At 43.6% G+C, this 22,073-nt stretch overlaps 1 protein-coding gene across 4 annotated transcripts; it reads left to right on the forward strand.

The window, feature by feature from the left end:
• The first annotated feature begins 244 nt into the window (after positions 1-244).
• Positions 245-22,049, forward strand: LOC147246520 (sorting nexin-14-like). 4 transcript variants are annotated; one of them, XM_086181653.1, is made up of 30 exons: positions 245-890; positions 1,029-1,217; positions 1,312-1,432; positions 2,150-2,223; positions 2,561-2,639; positions 2,734-2,777; positions 2,871-2,958; positions 3,026-3,110; positions 3,199-3,355; positions 3,498-3,573; positions 3,734-3,778; positions 3,876-3,956; positions 4,533-4,647; positions 5,479-5,634; positions 5,712-5,836; positions 6,362-6,420; positions 8,026-8,172; positions 8,775-8,907; positions 10,157-10,343; positions 11,188-11,271; positions 11,510-11,610; positions 12,862-12,973; positions 13,182-13,222; positions 14,107-14,226; positions 14,983-15,106; positions 18,843-19,007; positions 19,796-19,891; positions 19,982-20,073; positions 20,331-20,387; positions 21,584-22,049. In XM_086181653.1, the coding sequence occupies exons 2-30, from the start codon at positions 1,081-1,083 to the stop codon at positions 21,692-21,694; spliced, it is 3,012 nt and encodes a 1,003-aa protein (XP_086037779.1). In that variant the 5' UTR covers positions 245-890; positions 1,029-1,080; the 3' UTR covers positions 21,695-22,049. The 4 variants fall into 4 exon arrangements, with proteins under 4 accessions (XP_086037779.1, XP_086037781.1, XP_086037780.1 ...); XM_086181655.1 differs by lacking the exon at positions 8,026-8,172 and adding an exon at positions 6,800-6,826 and having other exon boundaries at positions 21,584-22,048; XM_086181654.1 differs by lacking the exon at positions 21,584-22,049 and adding an exon at positions 20,815-21,421.
• Positions 22,050-22,073: the final 24 nt, after the last annotated feature.

Genomic DNA, 22,073 nt, shown 5'->3' on the forward strand with positions numbered 1-22,073 from the left:
CCTTTCGAATTGCCAGGTGCACTTCCATTCTTTGAGGCCCCCCACCGTTTGAAAACCTCAGTTTTGGCCTATAAATTGAGCACAAAAAAAGACAAAAGGTACAAGCTTGAATAAATGTACAAATGGACACTTATCCGTTTTCAATCTCCACACTGCATTTATTTTTCCTTTAATCGTGTGTTTATTTATTCTCTTACGTGTGGACGCTGACGCCGGATCTGGCTCTCCATACCTGTGACCACTCGGCACCGGAACTAGATTGCCTGTCAAACCACTTTACTGCTTTTAAACAATATGGTTTTGAAACTAGACAAATGCCAGTTCATGATATTCCGTTACCTTATCTAAAGGGCTGTTGTTGTTGCTGTTGTTGTTTTGATGAACTGTCCCGATCAACAATACGAGGTCTGACGCTCCTGCTGTGATCCCGTTATTTACAAGGCAAATAGTAACCATTTTTGACTCGGCGGAGGAACACTACTCCCACCTGGTCCTCATCCGCTATTTGACAAAAGTCGTCCGGCATTATTGCAGTCATTCTAGCGACATATGCACTTGTTTGCCATCCAAACAGCGATAGCTGGAATGAAGCTGCCGTGAATGGAGGAGCGGAGGTGACATCATGCGTCTCCCCCAGTGTGGACTAGCCGCAGGCAGCCCGGAGACAGAAGTGACAGCGGGGCTGTAGCCATTAGCTAAACACCGCTAGTTGCAGTAAGGCTACACAGATGCTGCTGCTGTGTAATTGCCACTAATCCTGCCGTGGTTCACAGCTGTGTGCGGGACTTCGTCTATCCTCCGCTAATCCTACAATAGCGGCAGCCTGCGTGTTTATTCCGCACATTCATGTGTCGTTGCTGGAGAAAATGGCTCATAACATCCACCGTGCAGTAAGTGCTGGAGTCGATATTGAATCACCGCAAGTTGCTAGGCATTTAAAATTAAAACAAACAAACATAACAAATGAATAACACGGTTTGAGTCGTTCGCAGACGCCGTTGCTGCATTATGCGTCTTTTATTTCACAGTAATATGCACCGGGGTTGATGTGCACTGGTGGAGGCTACATAAACAGCAAAGATGGGATGCATCAGGGCTTGTCTGCAGAGAATAAGACGTAAAGTCAAGCTGGACCTGCTCAGAGAACTGGGTCGACAGTACCCGGTCTTCTGTTTCCTGCTCCTGGTCCTGCTGCTGTCCACTGTTCTCTTAAACAGGTAAAATCACCCCTGGCACCTTTACACACAATGATAATGAATATCTAAATGCTGTTTAGCGTTCATCAGCAGAATGTCTTTCATGTTTTAACAGATATATTCACATTATCATGGTGTTCTGGTCCTTCCTGGCTGGTGTTGTTACTTTCTACTGCTCTGTGGGGCCTGAGTCACTGCTGCCCAACATCCTAGTCTCCATCAAACCAAAAATCAAGGTCTGAATGGAAGTTTACAGTCAATTATGTCAGTATTTTTGATGTGTTTAAAATGTAAGTATGACTTGAACATGTAAAGATTTATGCCTTCACCATATTTTTATGCCAGTGTTAAGCAGTCTTCATTTTGGTGGATATTTTTTTGGCTTTAGTCCTTGGTCTATATCCTTGTGAGTTTTCATTACATCTTGTCATCCTGTTTTTGTATATTCGAGTCAAATTTTAGTTGGACAAATACTCAGTTTGATCTTTGCAGAGAGAGTAATTGTCTTTAGTTTCAATCAGAAAAGGCTGTGCTGAGCCTCTCACATGTCTCTTCAGGTTTTTGATTTAGTTCTAATCTTAGGATTCAGACTAAAATGTATGAAAATGAGCTTACACGTTTTTAATTAGTTAGTTATTAGTTTTATTCTAGTTTTAGTTGACAAAATCTCAAGTTTTAAACTCATTTTAGTCAGTTTGATTAATTTTTACTTTTAGTCCAAGTGTAATGGATGCAATCTCTAATCTTTGTTGCATTTTAGTCCTTTGCGTCATCATTAGTTTTGGTCTTCTTAATCATCACATTCTGAAAAAAGGGTATTAAATTAACAGGAATAAAATGCTTAATTTATCAAGTACAACAAATGAGAAGAGCTAAAACAGTTGGGCCTCCTTGGCCCTCCACTAAGTGATGCTCAACTGACAGCTCCACCGTGTGTTTTCACCCTCTCGCAGTCATACCAGCAGGAGTTGTTCCCGCTGGGCAACAGCTGCGCTGTTTGTGGGAAAGTCAAATGCAAAAGACACAGGTGAGTTACCTGGTTGGGTGCAGTTGAGAAGCTGTGTTGTGTTGTGACGTTAAAAAATTGGAGTGGTTATTCTTAATGTCAAGGTTGGAAACAGGCTTGAATCTGAATATTTGGTATGCAGCAAACATGAAAAAATACTATTTCTTGATGATCGAACTGCACTGAAGAGATGACTTTTATAAAAAATTTGATGTTATCTCTCATTTGGTTTCTGCTCGATAAAACACTCTTTATCCTCTTAAGTAATGGAAGATGCTACACCGCCATCTAGTGGCCAGACAACACATTTTTCGATGTAAATCAAAGATTTTGTGTTTGTGTGTTTGATTTATGACAGACCAACTTTATTACTGGAGAATTATCAACCATGGCTGGACCTGAAAGTGTCCTCCAAAGTTGATGCTTCTCTCTCAGAGGTAAAATAGAATCACAACTGAAACACAACTTGAAATTTCACGATTTAATGTTTACAAGCAAATGATCTGATACCGTTGGGTTTATTTCTTCAAGATTCTGGAGCTTGTTCTAGAAAACTTTGTGTACCCTTGGTATAGGTAAGCCAGTTTTTTATCATTTTATTTATTGCCTCAGGAATATATATTTAATCTATATTCATGTCATATATTACGTGTATAAATCATTTTCAGAGACATCACGGACGATGAGGCGTTTGTCGATGAGCTCAGAGAGACGCTGCGTTTTATTGCAGCTGTTTTGGTCCGTCGGATCCAGAAGGTGATAAATCAAAAATCTTTGGATGCTGGTTAACATGATTTAATGAATGAAATGTATTTTCTCACAGGTCGATGTGGCGTCTCTCATTACACGCAAGCTTCTGAAAGTTTCCATGAAGCACATAGAAATCATTACCAAAGCAAGACAAAAAGGTGCTGGAGATGATAGGAAATAACTCAGATTTTGCTTGAATTCAACATAAAAATGAAATTGAAGTCAAACTTGTTTCCTTCTCTTTAGTCAAGAACACAGAGTTTCTTCAGCAAGCGGCCCTGGAGGAGTACGGCCCCGACCTCCACGTGGCCCTTCGCAGTCGCAGAGATGAGCTTCTCTACCTGAGGAAGCTGACTGAGATCCTCTTCCCCTACATCCTGCCGCCAAAGGCCACAGACTGCAGGTAAAAATCACAGCAAAGATTTCAGTTTATTTACCACAAAGCATCTCGAGTCTGTCAAGCGTAGCCACCATCAGCTGAGGAATCATTCCTCCCTCTTTTATCGCCTTGATTTCCTGCTGCCTCGTGTCTCCACTCCTGTCAGATCTCTTACTCTCCTGATAAGAGAAGTCTTGGCTGGTTCTGTCTTCCTTCCTTCAATGGACTACTTGGCTGATCCTGTGAGTGTAGTCACGTTAAGGGCTGATTTCCTGAATCCAAACTGACTGACAGGTCATAATGTAATGAGTCGTCTGTCAGCATCTCAGCTAAACATTGTCAGAACACCAAAGGTGTAATGTGTGCTTTCAGTAAGTCCTTGCAATTTTTTGGAACTTTCAGGACACAGTGAATCTTTTGATCTTGATCTTCATCGACAACTCTCCAGTAAGTACATCGATGTCTTCTCTCTGAGTGCAAATATGTTCATCTAAATGCAGTTTTTGAGACAAATAGGCCTATTTTTTTTTCTCCGCCGTCAAAGCCTGAAGAAGCCACAGAACCAACATCAACTTTGGTCCCTTTCCTGCAAAAATACTCGGATCCTCGCAGCAAAAAGCCCTCAGTAAGTTTTCCTCTGATTTTTAAACACCTATAAGTGTTGAGAGTCCGACTGATGCAGGATTTGGGGGGGGGGGGGGGGATAGATTACTGGGGACTAACACAATTCCGATAGCACCCAAAATATATATTTGATTTATTTTTTGCAAAGATCCCTCCGACGTGGTCATCAAACACGTGAAAAAGACATATGAAGGAGGCGGGATCAGTGACAGTGATCCATAATGGCATCAGTATAATGAACAGTGACGTCAGTTCACATTTAACTAGAGGTTGAACGATGTGGTACCAATATTAGGGAGTAAAAAATAAGAGAAGAAAAAAATCTGAAATCCATCTATCAGATAATATCCTGCACTCACCCCAGTGATGATAAAGATATGTTACTGAGGCAGAAACTTTATTGACCCAAATGACATCAGCGCATAATAAACTTAATTGTTTTGTCCGAATGTAAAGCAAACCGAGAATTTTTGATACAGATGTGATGGGCCAATAATGGCCGACAGTGTATGACACTTTATGCAGAAATATCAGTGCAGGCTTTCAGCCTTTCAGTGCGCGTGCTCCTCCCCCCCAGGTGCTGAAGCTGGAGTTGAAAGAAATCCGAGAGCAACAGGATCTTCTCTTCCGCTTCATGAACTTTCTGAAGCAAGAGGGGGCCGTCCACGTGCTCCAGTTCTGCCTCACCGTCGGTAAGCGTGCGCCCCGCACCCGTGACTAACCTGCCGATGATAAGACAGTCAAAATGATATTTGAACTAATTAGAGGAAATGTAAGAAGTCAGTGTTCTTCATCACAACTGATCAACTTATATGTTATGGTTTTTGTAATGACGAGAAAAACATGTTGACCTGTTATTTGACACGCTATTTGATTGATATACATTTACGAGCTTGGAAGTGGTAGCAGCTGTAATACAAGCAGTCGAGTGATTCTTATTCATACTTGCAAAGAAGCAACTCCTACTCTTTTATAACCCACCAGCCCTTCACAGTCAGGGATTTTCAACACTTCTGTGATTATCTGAATGTTAAAAAAAATCTGGTTGCGAGGATTTTAATTCATTTAAAAATGTGCTACTTTGCCTAAACTGCAGCCACCTCTCTGTTTTTCTCCGACTACAACTATTACTACAAAGACTGCAAATACTATTACTACCACTACTACGCCGACTTCTTATTGAGACTCGCATGAAATATCAGTACGAATCGATGTAATATCAAATTTCACTTTGCAGAGCATCAGATTTTTACTTTATTTCAAATTGTCCGTTAACTGGATAAGAAATGCTGATAAAAGCTCCTTGTACCTTTTTATAAAGATAAAACTGGAATCTGAAATCATTTCAGTAAAATTTTATGTTGTAGTCTTACTACTTGATTACTAATAATCTGTATTTTTATCAACCCTGGCAGAACACACGGGTCGATCCCTAATGTACAGCCAGTCTGACGTCATTTTCTCTTCATAATCTTCTCACTCGTCAACGATGAGACTAATTTTTGACTCATTTATGGTGTCAGAGGAGTTCAACGACCGGATCCTGTGCCCAGAGCTGTCGGACTCAGAGAAGATGATGCTTCACGAGGAGGTCAGGAAGATCTACGAGACCTACTGCTTGGACGAGAGCGTGGACAAGATCCGCTTCGACCCCTTTATTGTGGAGGAAATACAGAACAGTATGCAACATACTTCAATTCACATTCATCTTCAAAACTTTGATTTTAGAAAGAACATTTCTGTTGTGTTTCCTCAGTTGCTGAGGGTCCGTCTGAGGAGGTGGTGAAACTCCAGACCATGAGATGTTTGTTTGAAGCTTACGAGCACGTCCTGTCCCTCCTGGAGAACGTTTTCACACCCATGTTCTGTCACAGTGACGAGGTCAGCATCCAAAACCAATGGACTGATTACATCTGTCACGTCTAAACAGAGATAGAATAGATTGAATCGAGTTGTGATTGTCTCCGAGGATCATGTGGACAATGCAGGATTCTGAGGTGAAAGAACTGACCCTCTTGTGCAAGTCCTCTTTCGATCTCTCAGCCTCCAACCGCTATCGGCTGCGTCATCAATACCAGACGCGCGGCCGACCAATCAGACAACACTGGCGCTGTGCCAAGCTGCCAAGCCGAGTTTCACCCCTCAGAGGGTGTTTGAATGAATTCAGCTGGGTGGACCAGTGCACAGCTATTGTCCGGGGCAGACCACTGCCCTGCATGAATGATATTATTGGATATTTCCACTGCCTTTCCCGACTCGAATTAAACTGTGCTGGTCATGAACGCAGAAAGAGGCCCAGTGCACACAGAAGAACGATGAAAATGTTGCTGTTTATAGAATCTACCATGTTGGATTCTCCTGAAATGAGAACATACATTTATTTCCTCCTCCCTTTTCTTCCTCTAGTACTTTCGCCAGCTTCTGAGAGGGGCCGAGTCCCCTGCTAGGAATTCCAAAATGAGCAGGTAAGGGATTTTACCATGTGTGCGTGTGTGTGTGTGTGTGTGTGTGTGTGTGTGTGTGTGTTTGGGTGTGTGTGTGCAACATAAGAAAAATTTGAATGTAATATTAAACTAGCCAAAAAATATCTGCCATGTATTCATCCACATGCAAGTTTTTTCCTTCTTAATATCGCTGCATTAGTTTTTTTTAATTGTATAATCATGTTTTTATCAAGCTGCAATAACTCACAGGAAAAACAAGATTTGATCCAGCAGTAAATTTGCAGTTTAATGAAATTTAAATGAGCAACATGTGCACAGAGATCAACGTGTGTATCAAGGGGTGTGGTGTGTGTGTGGCCCCAGGGCCCCTGCCACTAACTCCTTGTACATATTGTTCCAGAAATAGCCTCAGTATGGATGACATTCGGTGAGTACAAGTCGTTAGTGTGCTGATCAAAACAGTGGCTGGCTGAGCAGTGCTGCTGCACGTGCAGATGTACAACAGACACGTCATTCTTCTCGCTTGACTTGACCACAGAGGAAGATGTGCTGCCTTTTTAACAAATCCATAGTTCCCTGGCCTGCTGCAATCAGAGGTTCAAGACCATTAGCGCCAGGTGGTAATGACTCCTAATTTTACTGCCAATTTAATTCCACTTTCAAAGATGCAACGCAACTGTGAGAAGGCTGAGAAAAGAGTGTTTAATCACTGAATCATGACCATTATAGCATCATGAATCACATGTAAACTAGAGGGCACTGGGAGAGCACATACCTCCGCCAAGGTGTGCCAAACACAGTGTACAGGAGCAGGCCGTTAGACCCGTGTACGCAGGAGAGTGTGGTTGTTCCATAGAGTGAGAGGGAGGTGACTCCTGCCCATGCCAATCCTGCACCCCTCCACGAAGTTTGGTGAAAATTGACTTCATTTTTTTGTAATGTTTTGCTGACAGACAAAGAAACAATTGCCACCCAAAACATGGCTTCCTTGGTGGAGATGATTGAGAAAAATCACACATCAAATCTGAGTTTTGGACAACTGAAGATTTTTAAACTTTTTTTTTTTTTTTTTTTTTAATTTACCTCAGTGAGTTCCATCGAGATTACAAGACCTCTTAATTCAAGGGAACCCTGACAATAGCAGCACCACGCTCCAAGACACATACATAATACGAGTGTGCCGAGCAAACATAATAGGGTCTTCGCCCAGAAGTACCTTCTGGCTCAGGCCCTAAAAACACACGGTAGCAGCTCACAAGGCATGAGCCTAAGACTCATTTGTGGCTCACTATCTTCTTCAGCATTAAATACACAGGAAGCTTAAAGAAGGACATTTGTTGGTTTTATGTTTATTTGATCTGATTAGGGAAACACTCTTGTTATGAAGGCAGTTTTCAGAGCAGCATGAGTTATGGCCATACTGACCAACTAGGAGCATAAACTCCCTCCATGTCTGCGGTTCGGTAATCACCACCCACACTGCCGTCTCTGCCTGGTGCTCCATCCATGTGTCTGTGACAGTTTGTCCACTCTTGATTCTGTAACCTCCATACTGCCTGCCTCGGTATGATCCTTGGTCCTCTCCCTCCTTTTGTCCACGGGGACGTGACCCTGTTGTGCTTATAGTTCCTGGGACTGGAGCCCCGAGTCCCCATCCTCACTGTTCACCGCCTCTGGCAGCTCTTCACCTGCATCTTATAACTCCCTTCATGCCCAGTCCACGTTCACAACTTTCCCATATGGCTCGCTATCCCACCGCCACTCATCACCCAAGTAAGTCAGGGTCCATCCATATGATGTCATAACCACCCAGTCCTCCTGCCTCCCCCCACCTGCTGATGTCTCCCCCAGTCCCAGCCTGCATGGTGGGACTAATGCATGGGATTCAATTTTATTTATGTGTCCCTCCTCACACTCACACACTCACCTCCTGTGTTTTTTTTGACAATGCAGTATCTTTTCAGTGTTCAGCCACTTGTGTCCTTGGTAGACCCTCCCCTCATCCATCTCTCTCTCTCTCTCTCTCTCTCTCTCTCTCTCTCTTTCTTTTTCTCTCTATCTATGGGTCAAAGGTTACTGATTATACTAAAACATGAACATCGGGTCATGAATCCACTGCTACGTTTTATTTTGTCCCTGCAGTAACAAAGTAAAACATTTCATCGTGAGATTGCTGTGAATTGACATTTTGGCTCTGCTTCCTCTGCCCGTCCCCTGTACCCTTCGTCATGTCCAATGTCTGAAACTGCTGCTGTATGCCCCCCCCCCCCCCCCCACACACACACTCTCCTCTACGGTTCTTTCCCTGTCATTTCTTTACCATGCACGCCTCCTCCATCCAGCGTATTCTAATAACATCCCTCTTTGGCCTGCAGGAACACGTCAAAGAGAGGCGAGTCCTTTGGGATTAGTCGCATTGGCAGTAAGATCAAAGGGGTGTTCAAGAGCACAACCATGGAGGGGGCCATGCTACCATCCTACGGGCTGGTAGAGGGGGAGGATGATATGGTGAGGCAAATGTAAAACATGAAACAAACACTTTAAAAAAAAAAAGATTATTTAAAGCTATGGTAGATAGTGTTGTGTGTTTGTGTCCCTCTCTTGGTAATTTTGTGAATTCAAAAAAAAAAAAAAAAGACAAAATGGGACCAGTTCCAACACTTTGGGGATACCAGATTGATTCCCAGATTGGCGTTTTGAGTGATTGTGTTGATCTGCATCAATCGTGTGCCCTGGAGCTAACTTAGTAGCCACTCTGTAACTCAAAAGGTGCACTTTTAGCCTCTGCAACACCAATATTGTGGTTTTAAGTTTGCATTTACACATTCCTCAAAGGTGCGTCTGTAAGCAGAGAACTGTTCTTGTCTCATACATTCTATTTTGGAGTTTTAACAGATAAACCTTTGTCAAAAAAGCATGTTAGATAAAACCTCTGTACTAGTATAGTTGTCACCACATGAGGGCGATGGTGAGCAAGGAAAGGAAAGCAACTGTGTTTGCCAAACTCAGCTCCCAAGAGTTAACTTTGTTGACATTAAAAGTTAGAGTCTCTGCCTTGGTTTCCAGAACTATTCATTTTATAAAGTGACTGTATTTTCCTGAAGAAGAAGGATCACTTGAATGCCTGCTGCACATTTGTTTGCTTGTTTAGGTTTCTTTTTTTAATTTAACATCGTAACAAAGTTTTGCGGTTTCTATGCTTAAACAGAGGGTTTTGTGGAGCTTCAGAGTATTTTCTAAAGAAAACACCTTTGGGACTGGTGTTGTAATGCCTGGGGTACCTCTAGTAGTCTGCAGATATTTCTTCAATTCTAATCCAACCTTTAATCTCCTCATCTGTTGTAAGGGGATATCCTTGTTAACTTGAGAATGTCGGCATTTGCAACTGAGCCTCAGCCAACAAAGTCATTTTCTACACAATTTCTTCATCATCATTGTTGGTTTAAGAGGTAGGACAACGATAAAGTGAAGAGGTTGTTGAATACAAGAGCATTTTAACATGTTTTTATTGGATTCAATAAACATAACTTCAGTCAGACTTAAAAGTGCAAAAGAAATCCAGGAAGTAGAAAAAAGTCCTTTTTGGCTGTAGTACCTTTAGACTTTATTTCGAAGTAGAATTAAAATGTAATTCTTTTTCTCCATCTTTAAATGCTGGGTTTTACACTCTTAGCCATAGCAGCTCTATGTGACTCATTTCTTCAGAGAGGGCTTGCTGTGTGTGAGTCTAACCCACTCTCACTTCCTTGCATTCAAGGTGGAGGAAGCCATGATGGTGCTGGAGGACGACTCCCCGATGGAGGCGGCCTCCACCCCCAGCACGCCCCGAAACCTCTCAGCCTGGAACATCACCATCCCTTACATTGATTTCTATGATGATGACGTGAAGAGAGAGAGGATTCCTGTGTTCTGCATCGACGTGGAGCGCAACGACCGTAAGGCAGGTGAGACTGAGTGGTCAGGGCAGCCTGTCTGACTTGTTTGTGTCTGTCTCTAGAAGCTGTCTTAAAGGGAGAGTCGCTTCTTTGACTATGACTATGACTTTGTTCAAGGCTGTGTAATAGAATTTTCTTTTAAAATCGTGGCACTACAGAGACATCCTGCCTCATAAACAGATGCAAGATTCCTGCAAAGTTACAACATTATCATTTAAAAAAAAGAGTTTCTCAATTGAAATTTGGGTCGGGTGCTGGAGTTGCACAGGAAAAGTTGTTGCAGTAATCTCTGAACAGTTGAAGTGAATGGGGGCCAACTTTCAAAGGAAAAAACAAAACACAACAAAAGTTGCTCCATCCTGCTGGTACCAAGTCCTCCTGAAGTGTCCTGACGCCTCCACATGCCGAGTTGTTTGGAAAAATATCACTGATGTCATATTTTTAGCGTGAAAATTTTGCCTTTTTCCTTCGCTGAGTAACGTGAAACTGTTGTAAGTGGACTCTGTATTGTCCGATCTTTTCCAAACTTCACACGTGTGATAAGAATCCCGACCTAAAGACATGAGACATGTACAAGCTGAAGTTGTGGCGCCCCCTAGTGGTTACAGGAAGTAAGTAAGTTAAAATGGCAAGTTAAAAATGGCACTCTGATGTTTCCACCTGATGTATAGTGACATATTAAGTGTGCAAAAACTGATATTTACAACAGGAGGGGTGCATCAGTCTGCCCCTTCACGCAAAGGTTAAATATCAGGTTTCACCTTCCTCCTGCTCCACAGAACAGCCACCCGCTGCTCTCCCCTGGGTGCTTTCTAGTTCTATAAAGGTGTCCTGTGTTTGTGTGTGATTTCAGTGGGACATGAGACGGAGCACTGGTCTGTATACAGGAGATATCTGGAGTTCTATGTCCTGGAATCGAAGCTCACTGAGTTTCACGGTAGGTTTTTCTCTCTATTGGTACTTAAGTTTACATAACGTGGCTTCTCCATTCATGTTTTCACCTGTGACTACCATTTCCTAATGTGTGGCTCATTTCCCCACTTTCACAGAACAAATGTATGAATAATTTTACAATTGAAGTGTTGAATCATTTAGGGACTTCTGCTGAAAACAGGAAGCATTTCCTTTTTGATTCTTTGACAGTTTCTTTTACTGGAATCTTACTCCCCCTGTAGGATCATTTCCAGATGCACAGTTGCCTTCCAAGAGAATCATCGGCCCCAAGAACTATGAGTTCCTTACATCCAAGCGGGAGGAGTTCCAGGAGTACCTTCAGGTGGAGGTCTCAATAAAGTTCAGGCTAATGAGTTCTGTTTGACCAGCTGTCGATTGATGGGTTGAGGAATGAACCAAAATTATGTCATTTCTTGGAGGGGAAGGCAAAGATCAAGTAAAACATACATGTGATCTCACAGACGTGATGCCCAAACACTGGCTCATTAAAACCTGACACTGGTCTCTTACAAGTGGAACAGCAGAAAAATAAGCCTGTATTTAATTCCCTTACAACTCTGTCAAGCCCCACCAGTCTAAGCTCATATTCACATTACATAACACAGTAACAATAAAGGATAAGTGCACTCCTGACACTCTCCTCAGGCCACACACAGTGGAGCTTACAGTCATATTTCATTATTAGAAGTGTATGTGTTTTTGTGCATGGAGAACACAGTTTTCAGAAAGTAACTTGTGTCCATCTAGATATTATAAAGAGTGCTGGACCTTGTATAGGTTAGTTCTCGCCAGAAACATCCCCTTTTTTCTGGAGGGGAGCTACAGTTCCTTTCCTGCAACCCATTCCAAGACTTGATGTGGTTTTTCTTTTGGGGTGATGAATGTATGAAGGTTTCAGCAGCTCTCTTGAAAATGCCAGATGTGTTGGAACAAGAGTGTCCTGAAACATACTACAAAGAACATTTTTTTAATGCTCGGAAATGCATTGCCTCATGGCCTAACTGACAAAATGAAAATAATACTGATCTGGATGTCAAAGTATGTTTTATCTGCAGTAATTTGATTATTCATAGCATGCTGATGCTAATGGAAAGCAAAAAACTAGGTGTTAAGCTAGATAGATAGATAGATACTTTATTAATCTCCAGGAGAAATTCACATTTCCAGCAGTTTACCAAGATACTTAAGAGGCATGCAAGGTCCAAACCACAGAAAGATAAAAATAAAAATACAAAATACAAAACAATAAAGTAATAAAAATAATAAAGATAATAAAATACTCAAAATACAAAATACAATCTAGAATCTTCCAATAAAATAATATTGAAGATGTGCAAAATGACAGTGTGCCCATAATAATAATCGTAATAATATTGCAATAATAATAATAATATTGCAGTTGTGCAAATTGAATAAGCTAGTTAATAAGAAAGCTAAAATGGATGAAAAATATATTCAGTGTAAAATGGTTAACAGTGATTTGAATTGGCTTGTTATAAAGGAGGAAATGACTACATTTTGACTTGAAAGTTGAAACTATAACATTATTGACTTATATGTGTTGTGTTTACAGAGGCTCCTGCAGCACCCAGAGCTGAGCAACAGTCAGCTTCTGGCTGACTTCCTGTCTCCTCACAGTATGGAGTCTCAGTTCCTGGACAAGATGCTGCCCGACGTAAACCTGGGTACAGTATCATAGCGAGTCGAGCTGAAAGAGACGTGGAGAACTCAACATAGGCCAGTGTAGTGGATTGTGTTTGAATTGGAGCGTATGTTAAACATGCCATGAAGCCGTTTGACCTTGAGCTGCAGTAAAAAGATAAATGTGCCTCGGACAGAGGAAGAATGTGACACTGTAGTTCATCACTGAGATAAAGTGTTTATCTTTTTCAGGAAAAATCATTAAGTCAGTCCCCAGCAAACTGATAAAAGAGGCAAGTGATGCATTCCTAGTGCTCTGTGTGTGTGTGTGTGTGTGTGTGTGTGTGTGTGTGTGTGTGTGTGTGTGTGTGTGTGTGCGCGTGCGTTGTGTTTGTGTGTGGTCTGAGACTTTTTTTTTTTTCCATCACATACCTGCAAGTATTCGCAAACTCTTACGTTTGGACCGCGTGGACTTAGTTATGGATTCTTTTAGAAAATTATTATACTTTATGTTGTAGGTTTTGCATTGTTACGTATTGTTCTTTGTTTTCTCGTCAGGTCCCGTGTTGTTCGTTTGCTTCCCTCTTTCAGTCTTTTGTTTCCCCCCATTTTTTTCAGTGAATCACCCGTGTTTTTGCCTGTTAATCAGTCCGCTGCAGTCTCAGCCCTGCTCCTTTGTACTTCGCAACCAATCAGCTCCTTCCCCGCCCTTGCGTTCTCACACCTGGTTGTTGTTGTGTCATCTGTTGAGTTTGTATTTTATTCCGTTTCCCTTCATGTCAGATCCTCATGTCATTTCACATGTTTGTTACCAACCTTTCTCAGGTCCTCACGAGTTCCTTGAGTTTAGTTTGGAAGTTTAGCTTCCTGTTTTTGTGTTAACTAAACATTGAGTTTCATCAGCTTCTGCGTGCTTCCTCTAATCTGATGCTGGGTTGCCATCACCATGTTTTGCTGGACTCCTTAAGTATCGCATTGAAAAAAGGGGGATGGAAATACCAAAAATTAGTTGCAAAATTGTTTTTTTTTTCACTCATGAGGTGGTTTTTAACATACTTGAAAAAGAGTTAATGCAGAAATTGTGAGATGGAAGCACTTTTGCCATTTTACATGACAAGTAAGAGAACTAATACTGTCAGTATTATTGGTATTAACAGACTTTGTGCTGTCCTTTCAGAAGGGACAACATCTCGAGCCCTTCATTCAGTCCTTCTTCAACTCCTGTGAATCTCCCAAACCAAAACCCAACCGTCCTGAACTCACCATCCTCAGCCCCACATCAGAAAATGACAAAAAGGTTGGACTTTTATTTTTTTTGTGATTCACCCCCATTGTTTCTCTCAGGAAACCCAGGGCGAGGGAATGTAGGTCGCTGAGCGCACACATCTTTAGGATGTAGTGTGCTTAAAAGATCACGCCAGCTTTTGAAGGATACGCCTATTTACTCTCCTCCCAAAGAGCCAGACAAGAAGCGAGATAAGATAAAACAATCATCATGCAATAGGCAAAAGTTTCTTTTGGGATTTCAATTTAACATGTTTCAAAAAAAGACAGAAAATTTGTGCTTTGGAAAGATGGTGTTTATTTTGGTACCAGAATCTGAAATTCTATTTCAACAAAGATGGTGGAGAGAAATTAAATATTTATCATTATTTGGATCCACTGAAGTGTTTCCAGTAACAACTTTTTTATGTAGAAATGAAAAGCAACCTTTGGCTTAATCCATTTAGTTTAATCCAGTCGTGACTTGAGTGTCCTCTCACCCCTTTTATTCAGGCTACATGGGAATAATCATGTACATGCTAACATTTTTTTCTGTCAGGCCACATTTTGATCCATCTATTCAATGTAGTTAAATCTGTTCAAGAATTTGTTCTTTTCAAAAATGTACATGAATACGTAATTCAAATACCTAATGGAATCAATGTCATTGCAACAAAAATGCTGCTAAAAATAGAATATTGTGGTACAGAAAATGGCTATTAAAACACAGGATCAGTGTTTTATCCAAAATGGACACAAATTGTAGCATTAACATAAATCTCTCTTATAGCTCTTCAATGAGCTCTTCAAAAACAATGCAAACCGCTCAGAAATGGCTGAGAAGAGACATAATCAGAACTACTTCATGGAAATGATCACGGTTGAAGGAGTTTACGACTACTTGATGTATGTGGGTAAGTCAGATCTCCTTGTCTGTTCTCTATCACACTCATTTTTATTCTTTCCATAATTTATATCATCAGAAATGCTGCATCCCGTAAATCACTTCTCTGCTGTACTGTTCTATTTCATCCCTGCTGACCACCAGAGGGCGGTGCATAAAGCACTGAATGTTCCATTCGCGCATGCGCAATCCGAGTATGAATACCAACAACGTCACCTGTGACCCCCGGATGACCTGGGAGAGGCAATATCTTCCGGTGTCATCAGGGGTTCTGTTCCTTTTTTTCTTCTCGCGTGCAGTCCGTATGCGTCTGGTAGCATCGGCTAACTGCTCCTCTAAACTTATAAGACCCTGATTTCTTCGGTCTACATTTCTCCTCGGTACCATCGCTGGACGCCCTGTGACTGTGTTGGTCGGAGCAGCAAAGCTCGCCCTCCAAGGGCTGCAACGGCTGTCTGTCTTTGGTTTCTTTTCCAGCATCTCACAGTAACTAGTGCCCTGCTAACTTTGTGTCAACAGTTGTCAGTGTAGGCAGCATCCGCGCTCCCTCTCCCCGACGGCTGTTAATTTTGTTTGGCTCTGATTAGCTTGCTTGAGTTAGCGGCGGCGTTCACTAAGTTTTTTTTGTTTTACTTACGGCTGTGTAAGTTGCAGTCACTGGTGGTGAAGGTAGCGCTGCGCTCCCCGCTCCTGGTATTGCGGTGGCTAGTTTTGTGTTAAAGTTGCTTGATTTCTCATTAAGAAAAGAGGAGAACAATTCTTGCCGGAGTGTTCGCGGCAGTTTGTTAAGTTCTCTGATTTGCTCTGAACCTCTGCTGGTGAAGGCAGCGTTCGCGCTCCCTCTCCCAGCCGATGGTGCCCTCCTGCTACCGTGGTTGTGCTCACATTTGGCTGACAGGAGTCTTATTCGCCCCCGTGTACGCAAAATACCGTCCGTCACAGGCTGACCTGAGTGCTGTTGGCGCTAACCTTCCGCTGAGCACTCCGACCTCTCCTGAGTAGGGGGCGCTGCGCCCCCTTCCCTCAGTTTAAGTGCTTTGTTGCTGAATATCATTTGCCACTATGGATGGTAGTCATTGCTGTGTTGGCTGTGGGGCTCCTCTGCAGGCTGGTGATGGTCATGACCTCTGCCCAACGTGTCTCCGTCAGGATCATCTGATTGAGGCGATGTCAGACAGTCAGTGCATGAATTGCAGCTACATGCCACATGCGCTGAGGGCTGCTAGATTGGCCAGGTGGTAGGTGGGCCCTCAAGTCAGCTACCTCCGGTTCACACCACACGTTCAAAACACAGGGTTGAGCCTGCTGCTGCTGCACCCTCCAGGAAGAGGGCGAAATCCGGACGTAGGCTTTCTTCTGAGGTAAGTCGACTGTCTGCTGAGTTGGCTGAGATGAGGTCCCTTCTACAAGCTGGTTGCTCTGACGCCCCTGTGGAGGCCCCAGGGGAATCCACCCCACCAATGCCTGTGTTGGACCCAGAAGATGACGTTATCTCTCTGGCAGCTTCAGCCTCTCGCTTCCAGCATGAAGATGGAGACAGGGCCTCTCAAGCCTCAGACCCTGGCTCCCTGTCCTCGGCTCAGAGCTCTTTGAGTGAGGCAGGTGATAGCTCCATGCAGGCCATTCTGTGTGCGGCCTTGGAGTGCCTGTGGCTGGACATACCACAGCAGGCTGAAGCGGTATCTGAGAGTGCCTTCTTCAGGCGCAGGCGTACTGCTTTTGCTGTCCCCCCCTCACAGGAATATGTGAGGGAGTTACACGCTTGTTGGAGGGATACTCGGGCTCTTTCACGTCTTTCAGCTGACGGTCGAGCCCTGGCGGTCATGCAGGGTGCTGCAGGAGCTGGCCTGGACCTCATGCCTGCTGTTGAGCCAGCTGTCGCATCCCTCATCGTGTCTCCCCCCGGCAGGTCTGGGGCCCCCTTGGCTGCCACGCAGGCCCGTCCATCAGCGCAGTCTCGTGCTACTGACGGTTATGGTCCTCAGCGCTCTGTGCAGAGGCAGATGAGGGATTTTCGGGGTGCTGCTCACATGCCCACCAGGCCATTTCAGGACCCGGACCCTCGAGCTCCGGACCCTAACCACTGCCGAATCCCGAACCTGCCTGCCGCGCCTCCAGGGCCCCTCGGGGTCAGGGGGCTTGGGACTGAGGCTCCGGGGCCGGCCCTCGTGTACTTCTCCCACCAGCAGCTCAATCACTGGGCTACTCACACTTCGGACCCTTGGGTGCTCTCCACCTTGTCCCGGGGGTACAGGCTTCAGTTCCAATGTCGGCCCCCCGTCTCCAGCCGGGTCAACATGACCATTATCAGGCACCCGGCAAAAGCCTCAGCACTAGACCAGGAGTTAGCCACCCTCCTGGCCAGGGGCGCGATCGAGCTCGTGGACCCTCTGTTGCACCCCAGGGGTTTTTATTCAAGGTACTTCCTCATCACGAAGAAAACCAGTGGTTTTTGCCCCATTTTAGACCTGCAGGGACTCAACCACTATATGAAGGTCTTACCATTTCACATGGTAACGACAACAGAGGTCCTGTAAACCGTTGCCCATGGGGAATGGCTAACATCCATAGACCATAAGGACGCCTACTTCCATGTCCCCATCGCACTTCACCACAGGCGGTTTCTGCGCTTTGCCTACCAAGGTCGCCACTGGCAGTTCAGGGTGCTTCCATTCGGGCTCTCCCTCTTGCCGAGAGTGTTCACCAGGTGTGTTGCTGCAGCCCCCTGCAGGGGGGGGGGCAGGCTGGAATTTTTGTGCCCTGTGTGGGCCCTATCATTATATTTTGCAGCTACCGCAAGCATCCGGCGCTCAGACCAGTTCTTTGTGTAGCACGGCGGCCCTAACATTGGTTGCGCTCTCTCAAAGCAGCGGCTCTCCCACTGGATAGTGGACGTCATACGACACACGTATGAGGCGAATGACCGCCCCCCCCCCCCCGCCATCTGATGTGAGGTGCCATTCCACCAGGAGTATTTCAACCTCATGGGCTGCCCTGAGAGGAGTGCCCCTGGAGGCTGTTTGCGCTGCCGCTTCATGGGCATCACCTACCACCTTTACCAGGTTCTACAGGGTGAATGTAGCCACTCCCCATCCCCTGAGTACGATTCTCCTACCGGAGTCCTCCGAGTCAACCTGATGAAGTGTGTACTGCGGATTCCTCATGACTCTGCTGGTATTCAGTGCTTTAAGCACCGCCCTCTGGCGGTCAGCAGGGATGAAATAGAATGAGAGTTACGAATGTAACTGCGGTTCTATGAATCCCGAATGACGGCCAGAGTGTTCTGTCACTCAAAATCCTCGCGTTGTCACGAGAAGGCTCTGTAGGAACAGAACCCCTGATGACACTGGAAGATACTGCCTCTACCGGGTCATCCGGGGGTCACAGGTGACGTTGTTGGTATTCATACTCGGATTGTGCATGCGCGAAGGGAACATTCAGTGCTTTAAGCACCGCCCTCTGGCAGTCATTCAGGATTCATAGAACCGCAGTTACATTCGTAGCTCTCGTTTTATAACTAGTGATCACAATTTTCCAGCAAACACATTTCATATGTTGGAGTTGAAGAAAGAGGAATACTTCTTCATGTTTCTGTTTGACAGGTGATTTTACATTTATTGTTTATCATGTAAAGCAAAACTGCAGAACTGTATCAATCGCCGGGGATCGCTCTTCCTTCATGACCCGTGACCATGCTCATTCACTCAAATGTCTTCCTGTCCATTTTCTTCCACCGTGATCGTCAGGCCGAGTTGTCTTCCACATCCCTGACTGGCTGCACCACCTGCTCATGGGCGGGAGGATCCTGTTCAAGAACACGCTGGAGGCCTACACAGATTACTACCTTCAGTACAAACTCAACCAGGTGGTCCAGGAGCACCGGCTCGTCTCACTCATCACCCTGCTTCGAGGTGCGACAAGTTCATGTACTCACATGAAGGAGAACATTTCCTATGTGGCCCCCATGTAAGATGTTCCTATGGTGCACTGTAGGCATCAGATTTGGCTGCACTGTTGTGCCTGGAACAAGCTCTTCCTTCAATGCCCAAAAACAGTTCTGAACAGAGGCAACAAGGCAGTTAAATGCACCTCATTCATCCATCACTCTTCTACTGCTTATCCTGTTTAGGGTCACGCCAGTCCATCACAGAGCCAACACATAGAGACAGACAACCATTCACACTCTCAGTCACACCTACGGTCAATTTAGAGTATCAATCAGCCTCGTCCTCTCTTGATGTCTTTGGACTGTGGGAGGAAGCTGGAGTACCAGAGAGAACCCACACAGGAACAGGGAGAACATGCAGACCCCACACAGAAAGATCCCGTGCTGCTTGTATTGAGAACATGTTAAAATGGATTCAAAGTGCTCACTTCACATGTTCACTATGTTTTTTTAGCCTTTGACCTTGGAATGAATGCTGTGAGTGAGTGAAAAATATTCCGACTGCACACACAAGCCAGATGTTAGCTAGTGTTGGAGGAAAGGGGCTTTAGAAGCAGATGTATTTGGATTTATAGACATTTTTAAAATGTCTATAAATCATAAAATGAGATCAAATTATTAAAAGAGCACATTATAACACATTATAAGGCCTCTTAAAAGTCTGGACTGCTGTTTCTTCCTGCAAAAGTAGGCTAGCAACCATGTAAATAAGTGTATTTCTTCTTCATATGTGCACATACTTTGCACCTGCAGATGCTGTTTTCTGTGAGAGCAGTCCGCCACGCTCAGCCCAGGACAAGCAGAGAAGAGCGAAGAAGACGTTTGAGGAGATGATGAGATATATCCCAGGTGATCACATCAGAGGTTTTTTCCGATCGACAGGACACACATGAGAACAAGCTTTGAATATGTTTGTGATCACGAGTCTTTTATGTCTAGACCTGCTGGGGAAATGCATCGGGGAAGAAGCCAAGTACGAAGGAGTTCGTCTCCTCTTTGATGGACTGCAACAGCCGGTTCTCAACAAACAGGTACAGCGATGCTCGTTCTCACAATCGCTCGTACATTCACATGTTCCTCATAGTCTTTGTACCCGGAGGACATTTCATGTCAAAGGGAAAGTGACAAGGGTTGTTTCTGTCTGCTCTACAACTCTCTGAATCTCAAGTGATGAGTGTGTGAGTGTGTGTGGCAAACCAATGGCCAGCTCACCTAAAATACAAGATTCACATTTGTTTCAATCAAAATCAATCATCTTGAATGCTTTTCATCTCTTTTTCTTCCTCAGCTGACATATGTCCTTTTGGATATCGCCATTCAAGAACTTTTTCCTGAGTTAAACAAGGTAAAGTGTTGCCAACCTTGATTTCCAAAGACTGAATATATAACAGATAATTTTCATCAAATAAAGCCCATGATTATTCTGCCTGACATAGACTAATTCAGCTCCCTAAGAATAAGTGCAGAGATAAATGTCCTTGTTGTCTGGAGACACATGAAGTCTAAATGAAGAAAAAGCAAGAAAAAGAAACGTCAAGATGTACAGAGCGTGTTGATTTTACCATATGTTCTACTGTTTTGTGTACAGTGATTTTTTTGTGTGTAAATTGAATCAGTCACTTCAAGCTGCATCCAACGTTTTACATTTTAAACAATTAAATCAGTTTTTAACAATGACTAGTTCATCCCTCAAGCTGATTTATTTTTATCTGTAACTGAGGAAAGCGATAAATATATAAAAATGCCTATTTTTTTTTTTCCTGCCACCGTAGCAGGTGCAGAAGGAGACGTCTGCGATCGGCCCGTGGATGTAAGACGAACAAAAGCTAACTTGCTTGTCTGGATTTTCATTTGACGCTAGTCTGGTTCGCTTAAACCGGTCCAGATAACGCTGCCCTGCACCCAGAGGACTAAGGGGGCTTTTTCCTGCTGTGAATGACTTCAAATAAATTATATAACGCTATTGTGCCGGCAAACTGCAGCTGTTTTGTTTTTTTGTGCGATTACTCACAGTCGTTTTGACAATTAACATTCTTCAAGTATAAACCACATGGTACGACCATCATTTTTCATTATAGTTCCTAACACCTGTAGCTTCCGATTTCCTCACTGAGGGACAAATAAAGGTTTATCTTATCCAAGAGTCAGTTTTAGTGGCATTAAGTGAGAGAAGTCGCGGCGAAAACGTCAGTAAGAATATTTTATCATCATGACTTTTCATCATTTGTAAAGAATCTGTTAGCGGAACACTGAAAGTCCAGTTATTGTTTTTTTTTATACTTGTCAAAGTTATCAATTGCAATTCATGTATATTTTTTTCCACTCAAACTTGAAATAAAACATCATTTTTATTGCTTTTGTACTCTCAAATCAAACCTAGTCTGTGTGATTTCAAAAGACGGATAGAAAGGTCTCAGTTGAAGCCACAGATGCAATCATCCCTCATGTCCACAGCGCCGATGACTCACCTGTACAGTCATTATCTTAGTAATGAGGGGCTTCTTCCCTGCGACCACCTCAATTATCTCTCTCTGTGTGCAGGCGCTAGACAGAACGTTCTCGCTGTTCCCATCCAGCACTGACCTTCTCAGTCACCTGTGTAAGAGTTTCTACTTTTTCTCCTATATACAGTTTATGTTGCACGACAGTTAGCAAATGTCCTCCTTCCAGCCCTATTTACCGCCATCCATCAAAACACAGATGTCGCTTTAGTCGGTGATCTTGCCAAAACACGAGTTCAGCAGTCTTTGTGATTGAACTTCCTGACATCCGTGTCCCAACAATGAACCCTCCTTCAAAGTCACTTAGATCTTTTTTTCCTCCTGTCATCTTGATCCAACATCAGCTGCATCTGCTCAGCTCCTACATACAGAGCATGATTGGGTGTTGCGGGCTTAATTGCACCTGCAGGAAACTTGTGTGAAAGCATCTGCCTTCCTTCTGTTTTTTTAAATTTCTTTTTTTTTTATCATTTATCAAAGTTTGTTAGACGTCCGCATTTATATACAGAAAGGCAAGATTTTCAAATATT

This window comes from Aulostomus chinensis, chromosome 17 (genome assembly GCF_037954235.1).
Source record: "Aulostomus chinensis isolate RoL2024-O1b breed Wild chromosome 17, RoL_Achi_v1.0, whole genome shotgun sequence".
In the NCBI taxonomy this organism is placed as follows: Eukaryota; Metazoa; Chordata; class Actinopteri; order Syngnathiformes; family Aulostomidae; genus Aulostomus; species Aulostomus chinensis.